General features: G+C 49.2%; 1 protein-coding gene across 1 annotated transcript; it reads left to right on the top strand.

The window, feature by feature from the left end:
- The first annotated feature begins 8,053 nt into the window (after positions 1-8,053).
- On the top strand, positions 8,054-11,181 carry CBLN1 (cerebellin 1 precursor). The gene is made up of 3 exons (XM_063167744.1): positions 8,054-8,339; positions 8,525-8,644; positions 9,804-11,181. Exons 1-3 carry the CDS (start codon positions 8,073-8,075, stop codon positions 9,999-10,001), a joined length of 585 nt encoding a protein of 194 aa, XP_063023814.1. The 5' UTR covers positions 8,054-8,072; the 3' UTR covers positions 10,002-11,181.
- Positions 11,182-18,211: the final 7,030 nt, after the last annotated feature.

Raw genomic sequence — 18,211 nt, 5'->3', positions numbered from 1 at the left:
TTGGTATTCAAGGTTTTTTGCCCTCCCCCCCCCTCCCCTCTTTGCCACTTAAGTAATAATTTTCAGTTGAATATTTTTATCTTTATCTGTAGCTGCCAGTGTCTTTAACAGTTCAACCCATTCCTCTTGCCTCTACCCCTGCAGGTGCTCATGGAAATTGAGACCAGTCCCAGCCGTGTCTGTTGCCAGCAGGACAGTGCAGTGTCCCCAGCTCTGCTGAGGTTCCAGTGTGTGGTGAGGCACACAAACGGTATCCTGGGATGCTAATGTGTATGTCATGTAGTGCTTGTATTCCACAAAGATTTTAGGGGGTAGAATAGGGAAAATTTATTATTTTCTTTCGAAACAGCTTTTCTCTTCTATCGTCCCTTGAGATCTGCTCCTCACAACAAGCTTGGGGTGCAGTGTGCACTTCTTTCCCTTACAAAGGCTCTGCTCCTTTTCAGAAAGGCTTCCAGAAGGACACTGACAGTACTGAATCCCACTCAGTCTGCTTGCTTTCAGCAGCCCTACTTGCCTGCCCTACAAGAACAGAGAGGAAATTTTCCCTGCTCTCTGGAGTAAGGTCCTCCATCACCATGTCACTAAAGAAAACAGGCTGCTTGGTAGCTAAGGAAAACTGCTGACTTTAAACCTGAAATAAGGTCTATCATTTACACTAATGAGCTCACTGGTGGGGACTTTGTAAAATTTTATGATAAAAAGTAGCTGTAGTCAGTGTTTGATAGAATTTATGATTTTACTTTTTTTGCTGAGATGGACATAACTACTAATCATTTTCCCATTCAAACCTAAAGAGAAATAAGTGCAGGAAGAACTGTCCCAGTAGAAATTCAAAGATCTTGTAAGTAATCCATTATTATTAATTTTTTTTAACCATGGGTTGGTCTAAATTCTTCTGGGAAATGCTATAGACATTTTTAACAGGTTGAATAGCAAATAAGTTACTCAGAAGAAGCCCTTAATTAAATACCAATATTTCAGGATTTTAATTGTTTGTGGCTTATGGTTCCAAGTTAACCTCCTAGATCTGCTAGTCCTGTCAGATGTGATTTCTGATGGAAGAGTGCCCTGGGATGCACCCTGGGGTAGCCCTGTGATAGGTTCTGAGCCAGGATTCCACATATGCCCAATATGTGCAGTGAATAAGGGGAGGTATCTAACAGGCTTTGTTACTGTAGACTGTCAGAGCAGTAAACGACAAGGGCTAAGGAAATCTCTCAGCTACTGTAGCTTGCAAAGACCTAAACCATTCAATTCTGAGCCAGAATAAATGAGTCTGGCTGGAGACAGCAACTGCGCTATAAAACTAGCAAAAATGGAAGAAAACAAAGGGGTGAAAGCAAGCAAAGAGGAATACAGATGTCTCCAGCTAAAGGACTGGAAAACTAACCCAGGTTGGCATCCATGTGAGTGACGAATGAAGTTACAGCAGATTTTTTCTCCCTCTCTGTCTTTAGGATTTTTTTCTCTGCCTACTCCATTTGAGGTGTTTAGCCTCCACACAGTCACTGGTTCAACACTTGAAAAAGGTGAGCAGAGATGCAATACAGTGCATGGGCTTCACTGCCTGTGAGCCCTCACTGCTGCATGCAGACCATAAATAAGTCCTAATGAAATATTCCACGTGGTGGTTGTTCCCCTGCAGCCTTGTTTTCTGCTTGGGCCAGCTGTGTTTCTGCAGTGCTGTCTCAGCCACCTCATGCTCTGAACAGTTGTGGATTTATGGCTTCAACTCATTCCTTTAACCACAATTTGGGAAGGGGTGCTGAGGTGTGGGATAGGCACAGACCCAGAGCAGGAACAGCCAAAAGGACACAGAGAGCATGGACACTTGGCTGTGGGTTTAATGCTGCCAAAAAGAAAGGGACAGACAAAAGGAAGAAAGTATTTAGCAAACTGGAGAAAAGGGTGTGGAATGGGTACATGAGGGACAGCTGGTCTATGGGCTGTCACCGAGGTATTTTCCAACTCCATGAGTCCTGCAAGCACTGGGAATGTGACTGACTGACAAAAAGGATCAGTGTGATAGATTATGAAGTGGCTGAGAAGCTGGTCTTGCATGCAATTGATCAAAATTATTATAACTTTTCAAGAACACTTTGCATTTTCCATGAAAATGTAGTCAAATCCATGGTTGTTTTATCTTTGTCTTCTATGGCTCATCATTCAATTTTAATTTCCTGCTACCTAAAAGTTTGTCTGTCTCCTTCCCTCCATCCTGCCATCCCTTTGTCCCCAATACAGAAGTGCAGAAATGTTGCTCTTGCTGCTTTTCCCTGAGAAGAGCAGCCACTAGAGGGAAAGATGCACACAAAAAATTCCCCTTTAGCACCTCTGGGGCTTCCTTCGTAAGTAAAAACAAACCAAAAAAAATCAGAATATTACCCAGCATTTGTAAGGTGGTCTAATTTATCCTTTCAGATAAAGTATATTGAATGAGATCATTTTTAGTATTGCAGTTGCATTGTACATCATGAAACACAGCCAAAATTAAGGGCCAGGGAAAAAAAATCATTGGCTAAATTACACAGAGGAGATTGGATTACCTGTTCAAACAGAGCTCTTAATTCTGTGTATAAATAGAATCCACAAATACAAGTGCACTGCAGTAGAAAATAAAGCCAGCCAACAGCCCCTAATAACCCTTAATTATTAGGAGTTTCAGTTAACATTTGGACAGCTTTGGTCTTAATTCTTTTAAGTTTGAAGAGGCAGCGTGACCGAGGTGGCCCCATTTACAATTACAGAGAGCACACACGCTGCTCCAGCCCATGCTGGCTTCAGCTGAGCCTTCTCTGGCAGCTTGGGCTGGGATTTTGCCCTGTTAAAATACAATTACCTATCTGAATTGCAATTAATTTCCAGTTTGAGTTAATCTTTTGTAACAATGCACTTGTTTTGACAGAAGTCCATGACAAGAAAAACAAACTGAGCTCCTGACCTTGGCATCATCACTCACTTTGGAAATTTTTGTACCTGAAAGAAAATCTGCTGATATTCCACGTGAGTAATAAATTATCCCACATCATCAGTCAATACAGCAACAGAAATCTGTTGCTGTGCATGCCATAGGTAAATGCAGCTGTAAAACAGACATCTCAAGGTAAGACTGAAATCCAATGTTACTTAAAAAAAATATATCTTGATAGTGCTATTCTAGACATGGACATTTACAATTGTATAAACCAGAATGTTTAATATTTGTCTCAGGGATGGGGTTTTCAAATGTCCTTAGCAGTGAGTTAATATTCCTTCCCATTTCCAAAGTTGCCATATGTAATACATATGTGAAATCAGATATCAAACACTGTATTGCAGGCGGGCAGTAAAATTCAGCTGATGAAATTTATTATTAATTTATCTTAGTGAGCTGTGTTGTTCTTCAAAATATACAAGCCCAGTATAAGGCCTGTGTATCCCAAGGATCCTTCAAGGTAGATCATTTGACATTAATTTACTGCTGCAATCCCCACTTGGTTAAGACTGTGTAACTCTTTCCCCTTTGACCTTCTGTTAGTAACTACCTGTATCCATCAAAAATTCCCACTCCTGAGACTCAGGTTTGCCAAAAATGTGAACTGCAAGAGCTGAATTTTTATTTCAACATTTTATCAATTTTCTTAACATTACAAAACACATGAAGGCACAGGGAAAACGCTAAGCTTATATTATTTGATATTCTCTAGCAAAAGCGATATCTAAAAGTGAAAATCAAAACTATTTTTCTATAGAAAAAAAAAGTGCATGATTAATGTTGGGAAACAACCTGGTTTCATTTGATCAAATAAAATTACAGAAGTTTGAGACAGGAATATACAGAAACGATGACCTGGCTGTTGTCAGGCACACACCTCAGAAAGCGCAGGCACTCTCTGATGTCCATCCCTGGCCTGGCGCTGCTCTGCCCTGGCCCCAAACCTGTCTGTGCCATTTTATGAATTTCCTCTGCTGAGTACAACCTGCACAGGCAAGCAAGAGGCACAGCAAGTCCTGGGCCTTTTTTATGCTACAGCGTGGAGCATTACAGATAATTCTGCTGGCTGGCACCCTGGCAGTGCATCTGCTCCTGCTGTGCACTCTCTCAGTGAACTCAGCCTGCTCCCGAGATGCCTCACTTGCTGTGGAAGCTGAAGGTGACACCATGGACAAATCACCATAAATACATGCAAACCTCTCTTACAACAGCAAATCAGATTGTTCTAGACAGAGCACAGTATGGATCAGCAAGAGCTGGTTCTCTCTAAATCTCATTTTCACACATCTTCAGACTTTGTACAGAAGCCCAGCAGATGCTTGGGAAGACAAGTATCTTAAGTTTATGTGGGCATATATAAACTCTTGAATTGCTTTTTGCTGCTTATAGTTCATAAATTAATACAGCAGTGAACAAACTGCATTTTCAGAATTGTGAACAAACTGCATTTCATATAAGTTATCCAGTTATGGACCAGACCTTGCATTTCTTATTCAAGAAGGATTAAATCAAAAGGGAAGTAGTCTGTGAAAAGGTGAATTTATACACAGCAAGCTAAACTCTTGCTAAATTATTCTCTTGAAGGAAATAAAAAGGTTTCCAGTAGATTTCTCTATACATGTTTTCAGAGAAGCTTATGCTTGTTCCCTTAGAGAATTTCTTCATGAGTGAAGCTGAAGTTAGATGTGTAGTGAGACTGAGTTTTAAGGATGGTTTTCCTAAAATAGGATTAAGGCTCACTGACACTGTAATGGAGGCCAGGTAGTGCTGCTGCTGCTTATTGGCTAAACTATATTTTGGTTTCTACATATAAAATTCAGTATCTAGGAGCTTTAAGCTTGCTTCTTCAGAGGTAAAAAAAAAGGTTATTTTAGTGTCTCCATAGTTTTTTTTTCTGGTACAAAATAACCAACCCTGTCATGATCTGAGCAGGATAGTAACCAGCCCTGAAGTGGTGCTTCAGGGACTTAAGTAGGATCATTCCATTTTTTTTTTTTTTCTGTCCAGATTATTTCCAAATTTTTTGTTTGGGGTTTTTTTGGTGTTTTTGTTTTGTTTGGGGTTTTTTTGTTTCTTTAACCTGGGGTGAAACATTAGGGGAGTTCTATAAACTCATAGTCTGCAGTCAATTTGTCAATATTGAGGTCAGGGTGAGTTACCACACAATGGACAGTTCACATATTTTTACCACATCCACAACAGTTTTTTCTTAAAAGCAAACACCAAAGACCAAAGAGCTCTGCTTGACAAATATATCCATTTCAGACCAACATCTACAACATCTATTACCATTTGTTAATACCTTGACACCATTTCCAGTGTATCTCAATGACCATTGCCCTCTTGGATCTCAATGACATTGACTAACACTGCAGTTTGTAATTAGACGGGGTAACTTAATTCCTGGCCCTCTGTAACATCTGGATTTCAGATTTCCACTCCTAGATGGGGAGCTCTTTCCTACACATCACAAATTATGCCCTGTGTTTATGTATCAGTCCCCACACCCTCCTGCTGAGCCCCTCTTCTTTGTGCTCAGTACGAGTCAGAGACTGTTGTCACCACAGAGAGAATCAACACAACTGCCTAGTCAGCTGCATGTGACATTTAATGAAAATGAAGTCGGGTCTAATTTGCATGGCAGGTGTTACATTATTACAGCAGAGCTGCAGAAGCTGGGTGCTACAGTGCTAGTCAGGTGTGCAGGAATGAATGTCACTGACAAAGAGGGTGTCTGGCACAGGAATCCTGGCACCCCCTTGTCTGCCTGCCCACCTCCTGTGTGAGATAAAGCGACATATTTGTTCATTTTTCCAGGTGCCCTGTTCTGGCTCTTTCTGCTAACTCCATCCACAGAGTCGTTGGAGTACTCAAGGAGCCTGGGGGTAGGAGGCCCACCCAGCCTCCTGCCACGGGGTCACCACACCAAACAATTCCAGCTCTGGCAGACTCTCCTGCCCTCAAACCCACAAGCTGCACCTGAAGAGCTCTATAGCACAAGAGAATTGATTTCTGTCATGCACAAGAAGTGTCTTACAAGAGAAATACATGAATATTTTTTCATGAGTCATGTGTGTTGAAAGAACATGTATGTTTCTTTGAGTCAAGTGCTCAAAAAAATTAAAAAGGCAGCATCATGCTCCTTCTGTTTCCATTTCCCCGAGTCATTTTGCCAAAATGACAAGAATGCAAAATGCTCATTTTCACTAGTTTTTATTTGGTTTAGCCTTATTAGTACCCCTTAGAAATATAAATTTTATTTTAAAGTTTCTGATTCTGATTTCAGACTGTTAAGACTGTCAGCAGCAACAATACATTGTAAATCTTAAGCTCCTGTCTTGAAGTAAAACGTAACACACCTTCTAACAGGCTGTGGCTCCACCCACTCACTTTCTACTTCTCAGGAGAATATTTGTTTCTATTTTATTATCTCCCCAACTTCCTTCTGACCACTGTTCTTCCCCTAGAATCATCTTGCCACTACATTGGTTTTCAGCCTGCCTCGCTGCTGAACATCTAAAGCGCGGGGTGTTTGGACCCTCCCTGGGAGGCTCCTGATGCCATTGGCTCCCGCTACATCCCGTCCCCTCCGAGCCAGCCAGTACCAACCCACGGGCACACTGAGACTTCACAGACCGTCTGAACAACTTTACAGACACTCATTTAACTTTGCAGGGCAGCTATATGGACAAAGTTTTATTTATGGCAGTTTCAGAGAGAGAGACCCCAAGTAAAAAATCTTACGAATCACACAATTGGAACAGCACAATAAAATAAAGTAAAGCATTTACCAAAATTTATAATGATTTGCACTGGAGCCCAGTTTTGGATGACATTCAGTTTCCCAGAGAAGATGCTAAAACTCCACAAAAGTTTTTATCTCTGAAGTTTAACTTTGTAAACAGATCTGCCAGTTAGAAAATAACTCTGTTCCATTCGTTTGTTTCTAATCTCTTCATTTACAATCCCGGGTGATGATTTCTTGACAGCACATCCAGAACGAACACAGGTCAGACGGCCACCGAGACGAAGCAATCTTTGCACCTTAGGAAGCAACGCCGACGCTGAAGCCGCGCTCCGGGCGGGTCCCGTGGCGGGGCAGGGCACAGAGTCCTGGCCCGGCGGGACTGTCCGTGTCAGCAGGGCGCTCTGCCGGCCACGAAAGGCACAGACGGTGCCCGAGTTGCTTGCTCGGGAAGCCGTGCGGTTTGTTCCTCCCCGGGATGCGAACGAGGCGGCTGAAGAAGACAGCGGAGCCTGACACTTCTGAGAGGGGGACCCGCGGCATCCCGTCCCTCGGTGCCATCTCCGGCGGGAGGGGCGCGGGGTCACAGCCGGTGATGCTCCGGCTGCTGGGAGGCGGCGGCGGCCCTTTGCCCGGGCAGCAGCCCGCTCCTTTCCAGCCCGTCTCGCCCAGCCGCACCGCGGAGAGCTGCGGCCCCACTCCGCCCCACGGGCCCTCAGCCCGGCTTCGCCCGACGGCCCCGGCCCGAGCCGCTCCACGGGAGTTCTGGAGCCCCGCCCTGCCTCAGCCCCGCGCGGCGCCTCCGCGCCCCGGCGCTCCTACCTACGCGGCGCGGTGCGGTGCCGTGCGGTGCGGTGCGGGCGGCTGCCGGGCACCTGCTCCCGCGCCCGGGCCCGCGCCGCCCCACAAAAGCGGCGGCGGCGGGCGGCGGCAGGCGGACTGCGCGGCCATTGGCGGCGGCGGCGCGCGGCGGGCGCCGGTTGGGCCGGGCGCGGCGGAGGCGGGCGCGGGGCGCTGACGCCAGCGCGGGGCCGGTGGGGAGGCGGGGCCGCGCCCCGCGCCGTCTTTGTGCTCGCCGGCAGCCCCGGCAGCGCCGCCGCCTCCCGCCGCCTCCCTCAGCCCCGCTCGGCGCGGCGGGCGGCTCCGCTCCGCTCCGAAGCGCTCGGCCCCCGCTCCGCTCCGCGCCGCGGCGCTCCGCGCTATGTGTGCCGGCGCTCCGGTGCCTCCTCGCGGCCGCTTCCCACCCGGCGGGGCGCGCTCGGCCCCGCTCTGAGCGCGGCGGGGCAGGGCAGCGAGCGGAGCGGAGCCCGGACGGTGCCGCCCGGCGCGGAGCGAAGGGAGCGCGGCGCCATGCGGGGCTCGAGGCTGGGGCTGGGGCTGGGGCTGCTGCTGGGCGCGGCGTGGGTGGCGTGCGGGCAGAACGAGACGGAGCCCATCGTGCTGGAGGGCAAGTGCCTCGTGGTGTGCGACTCCAACCCCACCTCCGACCCCACCGGCACGGCGCTCGGTATCTCCGTGCGCTCCGGCAGCGCCAAGGTCGCCTTCTCCGCCATCCGTAGCACCAACCACGAGCCCTCCGAGATGAGCAACCGCACCATGATCATCTACTTCGACCAGGTGCGGCGGGGCTCGGGCGCTCCGGGCTCGGGGCGCGCCGCCGCGGGAGAAGTTGCCGGGGCCGGGCCGGGACGCGCCGCCCCGCGGGGCCCTGCCCGCGGGAGGGGGGGCGCTGGGAGCCGGGGCGCAGCGGGGCTGGGCGGCGGTGGCCCCGCGTTGGTGCTGACGGTGCCCTTCCCTTACAGGTACTAGTGAATATCGGCAGCAACTTCGACTCGGAGCGGAGCACTTTCATCGCGCCCAGGAAAGGGATTTACAGTTTCAATTTTCACGTGGTGAAAGTGTACAACAGGCAAACCATCCAGGTCAGCCCCGAGCGCCGTCGCCGGGCTCCGCGGGCGGGAGTGGACGGGTCGGCGGGGACGGGGCTGTGCGGGCGGCGGGGCGGGACGTGCCCCCGAGCCGCCGCGGGAGCGCAGACCTGCGGCGATTCTCCGCCCCGGGGGACGGTGCCCAAGGGGCCACGGAGCCCCACCAGGCCTCCGCTCGCCCCTCTCCGCATGAGCCGTCCCGGGATGGGAGGTGATCGGCCGCCTGCCGCTGCCTCCCAGCTTGTCCGGGCCCTCGGAGTGCCCAGTGCCGCGGAACGCTGGCGGGAGCATCCCTGCTCAGAGCCCCTGGGAACAGCCGTCCCTGGCAGGCTTCTCACCTACTCTGCTATGGCAGAAGGTTTCATAGGGATTTGGGGTTCAGGGAGGTGCCTATGACATGGAAACGATAATGATTCTGTGCATGTCTGTGCAACTACCCTGTATGTACCTGCCTTTTCTACGGGGTTTGATGCATATGCTGCTCTAGGTAGGGTTAATAAATTACCGGCCTGAAGCCAGGTAGTGTAATCAGGACAGGAAATCTGACTGTATAATGATGCACTTTGCAAAGGTGTATGGACAGCTATAGCACCGTTCTGGTGCAAGTGGCTTAACACCTCTAGCTTGGGCAGGTAGTCATTATTAATGTGGGGTGTGCAGTCCCGGGATCATTACCGCGAGCTTAGCAGACCTTATTGACTGTGTTGTGGCATATTGTCTTTGCTGCCTAACAAAGGAAAACTACCCCTTGAATACACTTCAAAGGCCCTGACTCCGGCGGCTGTGCCTCTGCTCCTCGCTTCCTCTGAGGTTTCGCATAAAGCCATCTTTCAATAAGTACAAGCAGACCTCTTTTCATAGCCTGAAAACACAGGCACCCTATTGAAATCCTCCAAAATAGGATCAATGTCCTGCTTTATATGCACCGGGTGTTTTGATGTGGTTGTCAGTCTAAAACAGTGCTGAAAGACTTCTTCCTTTGGAGTACATACCTTAGCTGGGTTTAGACTGGTATTTCTTTTTTATGGGGCTGGAGTTTCAGCTGTCAGAAGAGGCCTTTCCTTAACTAAGCATTTTGCCTGTTAGGCGAGCCCCAGCGGTGTCATTGTCTGACTTTAATTGACAGAGGGCTTTGTTTTATCTTGCTCTTTAGGTGAGTTTGATGCTAAACGGGTGGCCAGTGATTTCTGCCTTTGCAGGGGACCAAGATGTGACCCGAGAAGCTGCTAGCAATGGAGTACTGATTCAGATGGAGAAAGGAGACAGAGCTTATCTAAAACTGGAGAGAGGAAACTTGATGGGAGGCTGGAAGTATTCAACATTCTCTGGATTTCTAGTGTTCCCACTTTAAATCACTTCTCATCCAAGAAAAGGGAGAAATCTCTTACAAGTTCCCAAGTCAAAGCTGGGTTTGAAGAGTCATGGACAGCAGACTTTTTACATTCAAATATTAAAGAAGCTTAATCCTGCTTAGGTTTGTGTACATCTGCTTTGAAGAATTACTACTTATTTTTGTTGTGTTGCAGCCAACAGGCAGGAGACACTATAATTGATCAAACCCCCATTTATATTCTTCTCTCTCCTCCCACAAAATTAGTTCCCATCTCTGTGTCATTGGTGTAATCTGCCATTGTTCCCCCATGGCTTCTGCCTCACACAAGTAGACTTTAGATATTTTCATTGTTCTTTACAGCATATTTTGTAGTTTTGTTTTTAAAACATGTTAATCTTGACTCTTTCTCTGAGTTTAACTTTTAAAAAAAGAAAAAAGCAAAGTATTTTTTGAATACATGGATGCCATGATGGAAGGGGAAATGCAATTCTTGCTGTGTACTGGCTGGCAAAAGGAAAAATTTCTACATGAAGAACTATCCACAGCCAAGGCTGACTAGAGTATTTCAATATTTCTATGTAATTCTGAGTGATTGTGAAATTTAAGGCTGCTAAATGTTTTGATGCTTGTTTTGCTCTTGTACAACGTGGCCCAACTAAACGCCAGGAACTATATTGAACTTTTACTATTACTCTGTAATATATGTGTGAATATTGAAAATTAATTTTTGCTTTAATTCAATAAAGTTTAAATGGGACTTTTATTTTTCTTAACCAGAAATAAGGTTTCTCACTGCAGGTAGGCCGGGGGAGGAGGCTCGGCGGGGTCGGCTCGGGTTGGGGTTAGGATCAGCTAACTAACCCAGCTCCCCGAGCCCTGCGGGCGGTGCCGCAGCCCGAGCGGACCCGTCCATACGAGGGAGTTTCACGCCGTCTCTGATACCCACTTATTTATAGCATTTATCTGTATTATATTCTCTAAACCAGATCGCATTTTATACGGCTGCCTAAAACCACCTGACCATGTGCACTCGAGGCTGGTACTATTGATTCGCTGGTATTATTTGTTTACCGTCTTTTGAAGACATAAATGCTATAATTTTGCAGTACTCAAAGAGATTACTACTTTTATTAAAAGGTGCGTACCGAGGATTTCGATTGTATCTAAACTTTAATGTGAAATAAATCGGTGAAAAGACCCCGGGCTGTGTGCGTGGCGCGGCGGCGGCTGGAGCGGGGCTGCCCCGGCTGCGGCGCCAGCGCAGCCGCGCCAACCCCCGGCTCCCGGGAAGGAATTTAATTAGCTCCAAGACGGGGGGATTAATACGAGCACAATAAGCAACGCTTCTCGCTTTATTCACAGGTTCTGCCCTGGAAACAGACCGGCGGGGCGGGCGGGGACGCGCTCCGCGAGGGGCGGCGGTGGGGATGGGGTCGGCCGGAGCCGGGAATGGCCGCGGCCCTCGGACTGCAAGTGGAATTCACCAGCCTGCTGCCAGCTCCTGCTCCCCGGTCACCCTGCGGCGCACGGGCCTAAACGCCTTCAGGGCCCCGGGTACCGCCTGGCCCGGGCCGTGCTTCGCGCCCCGCAGGAGCAGGGGAGGCGCGGGCCGGCCCTCCCCAGCCCCGCCAGCAGCTCTCCGGGAGCTGGCCAGGAGCCGTGCGAGGGGACAGCTGAGACCAGGAGACCAGGAGAAGGAATCGTGACGGAAAGCAGCCGGACTGCGTCCACCTGGAGTGACAAACTGCTCAAGACAACCAACACGTCGCATTCTCCGGCCGCAAGCTCCCCTCTCTCAACGCGAGACTCTTTATCACTCTCTCCTGAAGCCTCCACACCGCGCCGCCTCCCTCCCGCCCGGCTGCCAGCCCCGGGCCCCCTTCGCGCCCTCCTCTCCCGAACAGGTCAGGGCGAGAGGAGCCGCCCTTGCCTCCCGTGACCGCGGGGAGCGGGCAGTGGGGGAAAACCAAAAAGGCGGGAGGAAGGAACAAAAATTACTCGGTTGCAAGAGAAAGGAAGGCGGCCCTGTGACCTCCCCGCCTCATCGCGCCGGAGCCAGGCAGCAGCTCCCGGCTGGGCCCGCCGCGGGGGATCCCAGCGATCTCCGCAGGTGCGGGGGCTGATGATGCTGATGCTTGTCTTTTGTTTTTTTCCTTTTCCCTCCTCTCCCTTAACTCGAAACAAATAAACCCGCCACCTTCCGCTGAAAGTTTTCCCCTGGTTCTGAGCGTCTCATTAATATTGTGCAGCTGGATATTACATTACTCCGATCGCAGCAAATCGCTGCTCTGCGGCTGTTATAAAACGCCGCCGTGGCTGCTTGAAACAGCCTCGTCTGCTCCGCGCCCGCGCAGCGAGCCCCCCGCCCCGCTCAGCGATGCTCCCCTCAGCGAGCCCCGCACCTCGGGTCGCCCGGAGGCCCCGGGCTGGGGCGGGAGTAGCGGCGTCCCTGGCTGAGGAGGTAAAGCCGCTGCCGCCGCCCCGAAAGAAACCCTCGCGGTGCTCGGCCGCCTCGCCGGCCCGGGGAGCCCTTGCCCGTGTCCTGGGCGGGGGCCCTGGCCCGGGACCCGCCCCGGCTCCCTGGAGGGGCGGGCGGGCTGCGCTGCCTCCCCGCCCCGGCTCGGCCCGGAGCTGCGCCGGCCGCGGTGCTCGGAAGCGCGGCCCGGCTGCTGCCCGGTGATTTACTTCAGCAGACGCGTTGTGTTTTAAAGCAGCCCCTTCCTGCGGTCCCTGCGCCCCCGGCGGACAGGGAGAGGAAGGCCGCCAAGGTGCCCCCGATCAGCCTGCGGGGCGCGGGGGGCGGCCGAGGGAAGCCGGCCTTGCCGAAGCCCCGGGGCAAATGGGGCGCTGGGCTTCCCCAGGCCAGCCGGTCGCCCCCATGGGCTCGCAGCCATCATCATCTCTCCGTGTACCCGGTACTTTGGCTCCGTGTTTGGCAGGGAAATGTGAAATGAGCACCTGGTTGCACCTGCTCGGAGCCCGTTCTCATCCTGGAAACCGCCCGCACCTGGGCGGCCGAGGCAAGGCCGCTTTCCTGCCCGGGCCCCCCGGGCCCTGCGAGCCGATGCTGGGAGGAGAACGGGTTCCGAGGGGTGACCAGGCCGAAGGAACCGGACGTAGGTGCCATTTTAGGCGGCGGAGCCGGCCAAGCTGGGGGTCTGGCTGCGGGCTCCGCTGTGCGGGCTGCGCCGAGCCGGAGACAGAAAAGGGCCCGGCTTGTCCGGCAGCCCGGCCACGGGCGGGGAGCAACGGGCGGGAGTCGCGAACGCCCCAGCACCGAGGGGTCCCCCGCAGGGCGGTCAGGCCCCCTCGGTGCTCCGGCGGGCTCGGTCCCGGCCCCTGCGGCACTGCTGGGCTGCTCCGGGCTCGGGGCCGCGCTGCCGCCCGAAATGAGCAGCCGCTGCTCTGTACCCTGCTTTAATGTGTTTTCAGTTGATGTATGTAATGTCTGATTGAATTTATTGCTGATTAGCGTTGAGCATGAGTTTACACAACAAGAAATTATGTTTCATTCAGTTCATTAGCATGTCTAGTGTTTGCTTTATGAGCATATCGCTAATGGTAATGACCAATGTTGATTGATTTCTAATGTGAATATAATTACACAATGTAGGGGAATTAAAGGGAGAATCCGCATTTTTAATTGTTGGGTTTTTAGGGACGGCGTGTGGGGGCGAAGGGGGTGCACAGGGAGAAACAAACCAACTCTCTTCTGCGCAAACGATGAGAATGTACAGATTAATGACTCCAGCAGGAGATGGGGAGTTTGGTCCAACAGAAGAACAAGTCAAACCCAGTTAACTCAGGGAATAGTTAATGCACACTCGACATAATTTCCCCTCGTCTGCCCCCCAGGTACGCCTGCAAGCCCAATAAGTTCGTTCCCGAGGAGCCGGCAGAGACAGGGCTCGCTCCGTGCATGGCCGGGCGGGCGCTCCCGCAGCCCCGCCGGCGGCTGCGCGGCTCCGGGGCAGCGCCGCTGGAGCGGGGGAGCCGAGCCCTGCCCGGGGCCGGCGGGGCGGCTCGCCCGGCTCTGGAGCGGCACTGCCGCCCCCGGCAGCGAGAACCCTGCCCGCGTCCTTCCTGCGAGCCGGGCGCGGAGACCGGAGAGTGCCCGAGAGCCCCGGCTGGAGCCGTGCGAGGGCTGCAACAGGTACGGGAGCGGAGCGGGCTGAGCACGGGGGTTGCAGCCAGGGAGGGACTGTGAGGGGACTGTAAGGGCTGAGCGTGAGGGAGTTGGAAGCAGCTTGTGTACTCCATCTGGTGTCTGTGCTTCTGAGGGTGACCTCCGAGAGTGTCCTTTCCGCTGAAAAGGAAAGGTGTCCCGGGAGCAGAGAGATCAGGGCTTTGCTGGAGGTGTCTCCAGTGGGATGTGCAGAGGGAGAGCAGGGAGGCTCAGGTTCTGAGGAAGCCCTGTAGTGCAGAAATCCTGGGTGGGACACACACACTTGTAGAACTGTTTTAGTTTCACCCTCAGACAGGGTCAGTGGGTGAAGTGTGGTGTGTGTTCTGCTAGCTAAGAGTTGCTAAAAGGTCTCTGATGATGGTTACCCAAAAAGAAAAGAGGCCTTGTGTTTTTTGGGGGAGTGAAACAAGCTGTGTGCCTTGCATGAGAGGAGAGGGCTCGGGCATGGCTGGCAGCAATCAGTCCCTGTGCCTTGGGGCACTGGCTGAAAATCCAGTGTGGGCTGGAGGCAGTGGTGCCTGCAGTGGGTGCTTCTCCAGTACCTCCTTCCTTCCTTCCTGCTGTATTCCTAGGGTACAGGGCACTGGGCTTCCTCTGCTCAGGTGCACCGGAGTCAAAAGCAGGGTTGATCCCAGTGTGAGCAGCTGTGCACATCTGGATCCAGAGCATTCTTGCTCTCCCCCATGACAACTTTGAGCCTGTTGTTGGACAAGAGAGGAGGATGCCATTGCCTTTCTGCAGCTTTATATAGCTGGGGAAATGTGGTGTCCCATTTTACCATGTCCCATTTCACCAGCAGAACTTAGGTTCTTACAGTATGGGGTTCCTAAAGTGACACAGTTGTTCTGAACTCAGGATGAGCCTGGGATTCTAAAAAATCCAGTTTGTAAAATTTTTCTTGGGGAGGGAATTGTGGAGCTATTGGAGAATGGGTCTAACATTGCATCAGCATGTAAATTTGAAGAATATACCCAAGGGTCTCCTGCCTCTTGTGCTACATCATTAACAAAGAAGGACTCAGACCTAGTCATGAGTCCTCAGGCAGCATGCTGCTTGTGGCACTCTTGGTGTTGGTGACCTTCTAATTGACTAAAATTCTGTTAAGCTATCAGAAAAAGGAAGACCCAAGAAAGAGATGTTGGAAGAGTTTGATCAAAATGAAGACAAAAGATGTGAATAATTGTCATTCACATTAGTAATTCATGTTGCAAACAGTATGTTCAAAGAAGTATCAGGGCTTCAGCTGCATTTATATTTCCAGGGTTTGTTTTTTTTTTTTTTTTTGTCTACACAACACTCACTCAAGGACTAAAGGTTCATGGGAGGACTCCTGCTTTGTTTGCAGTTAATAGTCATCCAGCTTGTAGTGGAAATTCTCACTGTATTGTTGGGCTTCATGCTAATACATTTTAATGTGCTTTCAATGTTTTGGGCTTCAGGGTCATCCAAGTCAGGGCCATCCTCCTTGAGCTGCTTCTATACTGACAGTGTTTTCCAATTTTTGCAGTAGTAACAACTCCTTTAAAAACAAATATTTTAGTGGAAATTAACATTGTCCTGAACCTTTTCTGTTGATACAATCCCTATGCCATTAATTGCATGGCCACTGGTTTTGGTGTTGCTGTCACCAAAGCAGGTCAATATTTCTTTTTGTTAAGAAATAAAAATGCTGAAGCTTAAAAAAAAGAGTTATGAACATGTCATGTTGCTCACTCTACAATTCTTCCATCAAAATTTTTTGTATAACTCTTCGGGATGTTGGTCACACTGCCTGGTATATTGACCTGATAAATGCATTTCCATTGAAAGACTGGAGAAGTATTTTGTTCTTTGCCATGCGTGTGGTACTGTTCCTAATTTTGTAATTGTTAAAATGTGGTCCACAGGACTTGAGATTTCATGGGTCAGTTATCCTTCCTACTTTGATTCTCCCCAAATTTTTCAGCATGCATTGAATTATATTTTAAAATTTTTGATTGGCGTGGATTCATAATTCCCCTGTGAATGTTTTTATCATTTCTTTACTTGGTTTTGTGTTTCCTGGCTGACAATAGAGCCGAATTTCCCTACAATTCTGTTAGTCTAGGTGGAGGGAAAAAGAAGCTTCTGATGTCTCTCTTTTTAATCTGGTTTTATTGTTCCTTTGCTGTCTTCCGAGTGATTAATCTCACTATTTTAGTCTTCGGAGAGCCTTTCCAAAGGCTCAATTGTTCACACAACCCAGAGGATTCAGCCTCTAGTTTTGAAACACCTCCTTTGAAATGGCAGGACCAGCTCTGTCCAGAAGAGTGAGACGAGGCTCAGCAGTTGTTACATCCACAGCAGAGACTCCAATTCCTGCAGCACTTTGTCCTGCGGGCAGCCTCTCGCAGTGCTGCACTGAGCAGAGACCTTCACTGAGTTTCCTGCAATATTCCCAGGCCCCTATTGTGGCTTGATTAAGCTAATTGAGAGCTCTGCTGGGAATTAACCACCATTAATAAATGTAAACCTACCAGCTTTGCATTTAGCCTATCGTGTACATGAACAATTGCTCAGCTCCGACCAAACTTGGAATTAATTTTTTTTCCCCTCTATGGAACTAAGACATCACTGTCTTGAAGCATGGGTTTAACACAGCATTTTGCCCTGTGAAAGTCATATTTATTTTCCTAATATACATAATGGAAGGACTTTATTGACAAGAAAGGGCTTTGAAACAAATATATTGAGAATAAAATCAGCTTTCCCTTTTAGCAGGAAGAGGAGGATCTTTTTTTTTTTTAAAGTAGAAATGCCAGGGCTCAGTTTTGAAGATATGGTTTTAATTCCAGCGGGTCATTAAATGAGTTTTTTCTGCTGACATAAATTTGCATAGCTGTGTTGCAGTGCAGATTCTTGCAACTCATTCTGACTGTGGGAAATTATGGCAGAACTCAGGAAGCTGCTGTCCCAGAAATACATTCCAGTCCCATCTCCTGAATTCTTGTGAGCAGTAGATACACTTGCATGAGACAGGGATTATTTGAATCACCAGAACTTTTGAAGAAATACATTAATATTTCTTCTTCTCACACTTCATTTTAATTTTTTCATGGAGCCTTATATAACACAACTGAATTCTTTTCGCCATGTTTTCAAGATCATGTAAGAATTCTGGATAACTGTTGAGATAGTCAATGGTTTCAGTAGTAAACACGTGCTGGAATGATGCCATTGTCCCAAAAAATGTTGTCCAGAGATGCCTAGGGCAGGTTGGTTTGTTTGTTTGTTTGTTTTTTTAAATAACTGGAATGTCACAGAGTGGTCCTGTGTTAACTGCTGGTTGTCATGTAAATTTCTATCAGTGTAGGGGTTTAGGTGCATAACCTGTTTTAGTCCCATGACAAATTTTCCTCTTTAAAATATTTATATATTTTGAAGACAAAAAAAAATTCCATTAAAAAGCATTGGAACTGAATATATCAAGTAAAGTATTTGTTTAAATAGTAGTAGTTCTCTTGAAACTATCAATGGTTTTAGGAAGAAACTGTCTCTCCTCCGTTTACTAGCAGTCCTTCAGATGGCACTGAAGATTTGAATACTTGTCCTGTGTGGGAAAGGAAATAGCTGTACTTTTCTGGAGTTGTTTTAAGACAAAATGAGTGTATTGGAGAACACAATATCAAGGACAAACAGAATTTTTGTTTCTGACTGTTTTGTGTGTTTGTGGCTGAGATGGTCATAGTGTGAGGTGGTGTTGGCTCCTGACACCAGGCAAACTGAAGCTGCAGCTCTTTAGGCCAGCCAGTCAGTGCCCACAGGTTTGATCATGGCTGCTTTATGCCCAGAACATGGAAATGCAGCCAAATCCCTTTGGTTATGCTTCAGCAGCTGGGAAGATGAGTCCTGTATAATCAGAAATCAACTGCAGAATGGTAATTTTAGTTTAATGTTTTTAATGTTCCCTTATTGTATTGTGCTTTCAGCAAAACTGAAGATGTTGCAAATACAACACTGGGGTATGGCTTATAAATTGATATAATTAGGAGCTGGTCTGATCAGTGCTATCAATGTCAGCACA

This window comes from Melospiza melodia, chromosome 13 (genome assembly GCF_035770615.1).
Source record: "Melospiza melodia melodia isolate bMelMel2 chromosome 13, bMelMel2.pri, whole genome shotgun sequence".
Classification (NCBI taxonomy): domain Eukaryota; kingdom Metazoa; phylum Chordata; class Aves; order Passeriformes; family Passerellidae; genus Melospiza; species Melospiza melodia.
Note: the sequence above shows the minus strand (reverse complement) of the source record. Positions and strands in the feature narration are given on the sequence as shown.

Coding starts and splice junctions, on each gene's coding strand:
- CBLN1 (XM_063167744.1), top strand. CDS start 8,073: ATGCGGGGCTCGAGGCTGGGGCTGGGGCTGGGGCTGCTGCTGGGCGCG. Junction 8,340..8,524: donor TGATCATCTACTTCGACCAG/GTGCGGCGGGGC, acceptor CTTCCCTTACAG/GTACTAGTGAATATCGGCAG. Junction 8,645..9,803: donor ACAACAGGCAAACCATCCAG/GTCAGCCCCGAG, acceptor CTTGCTCTTTAG/GTGAGTTTGATGCTAAACGG.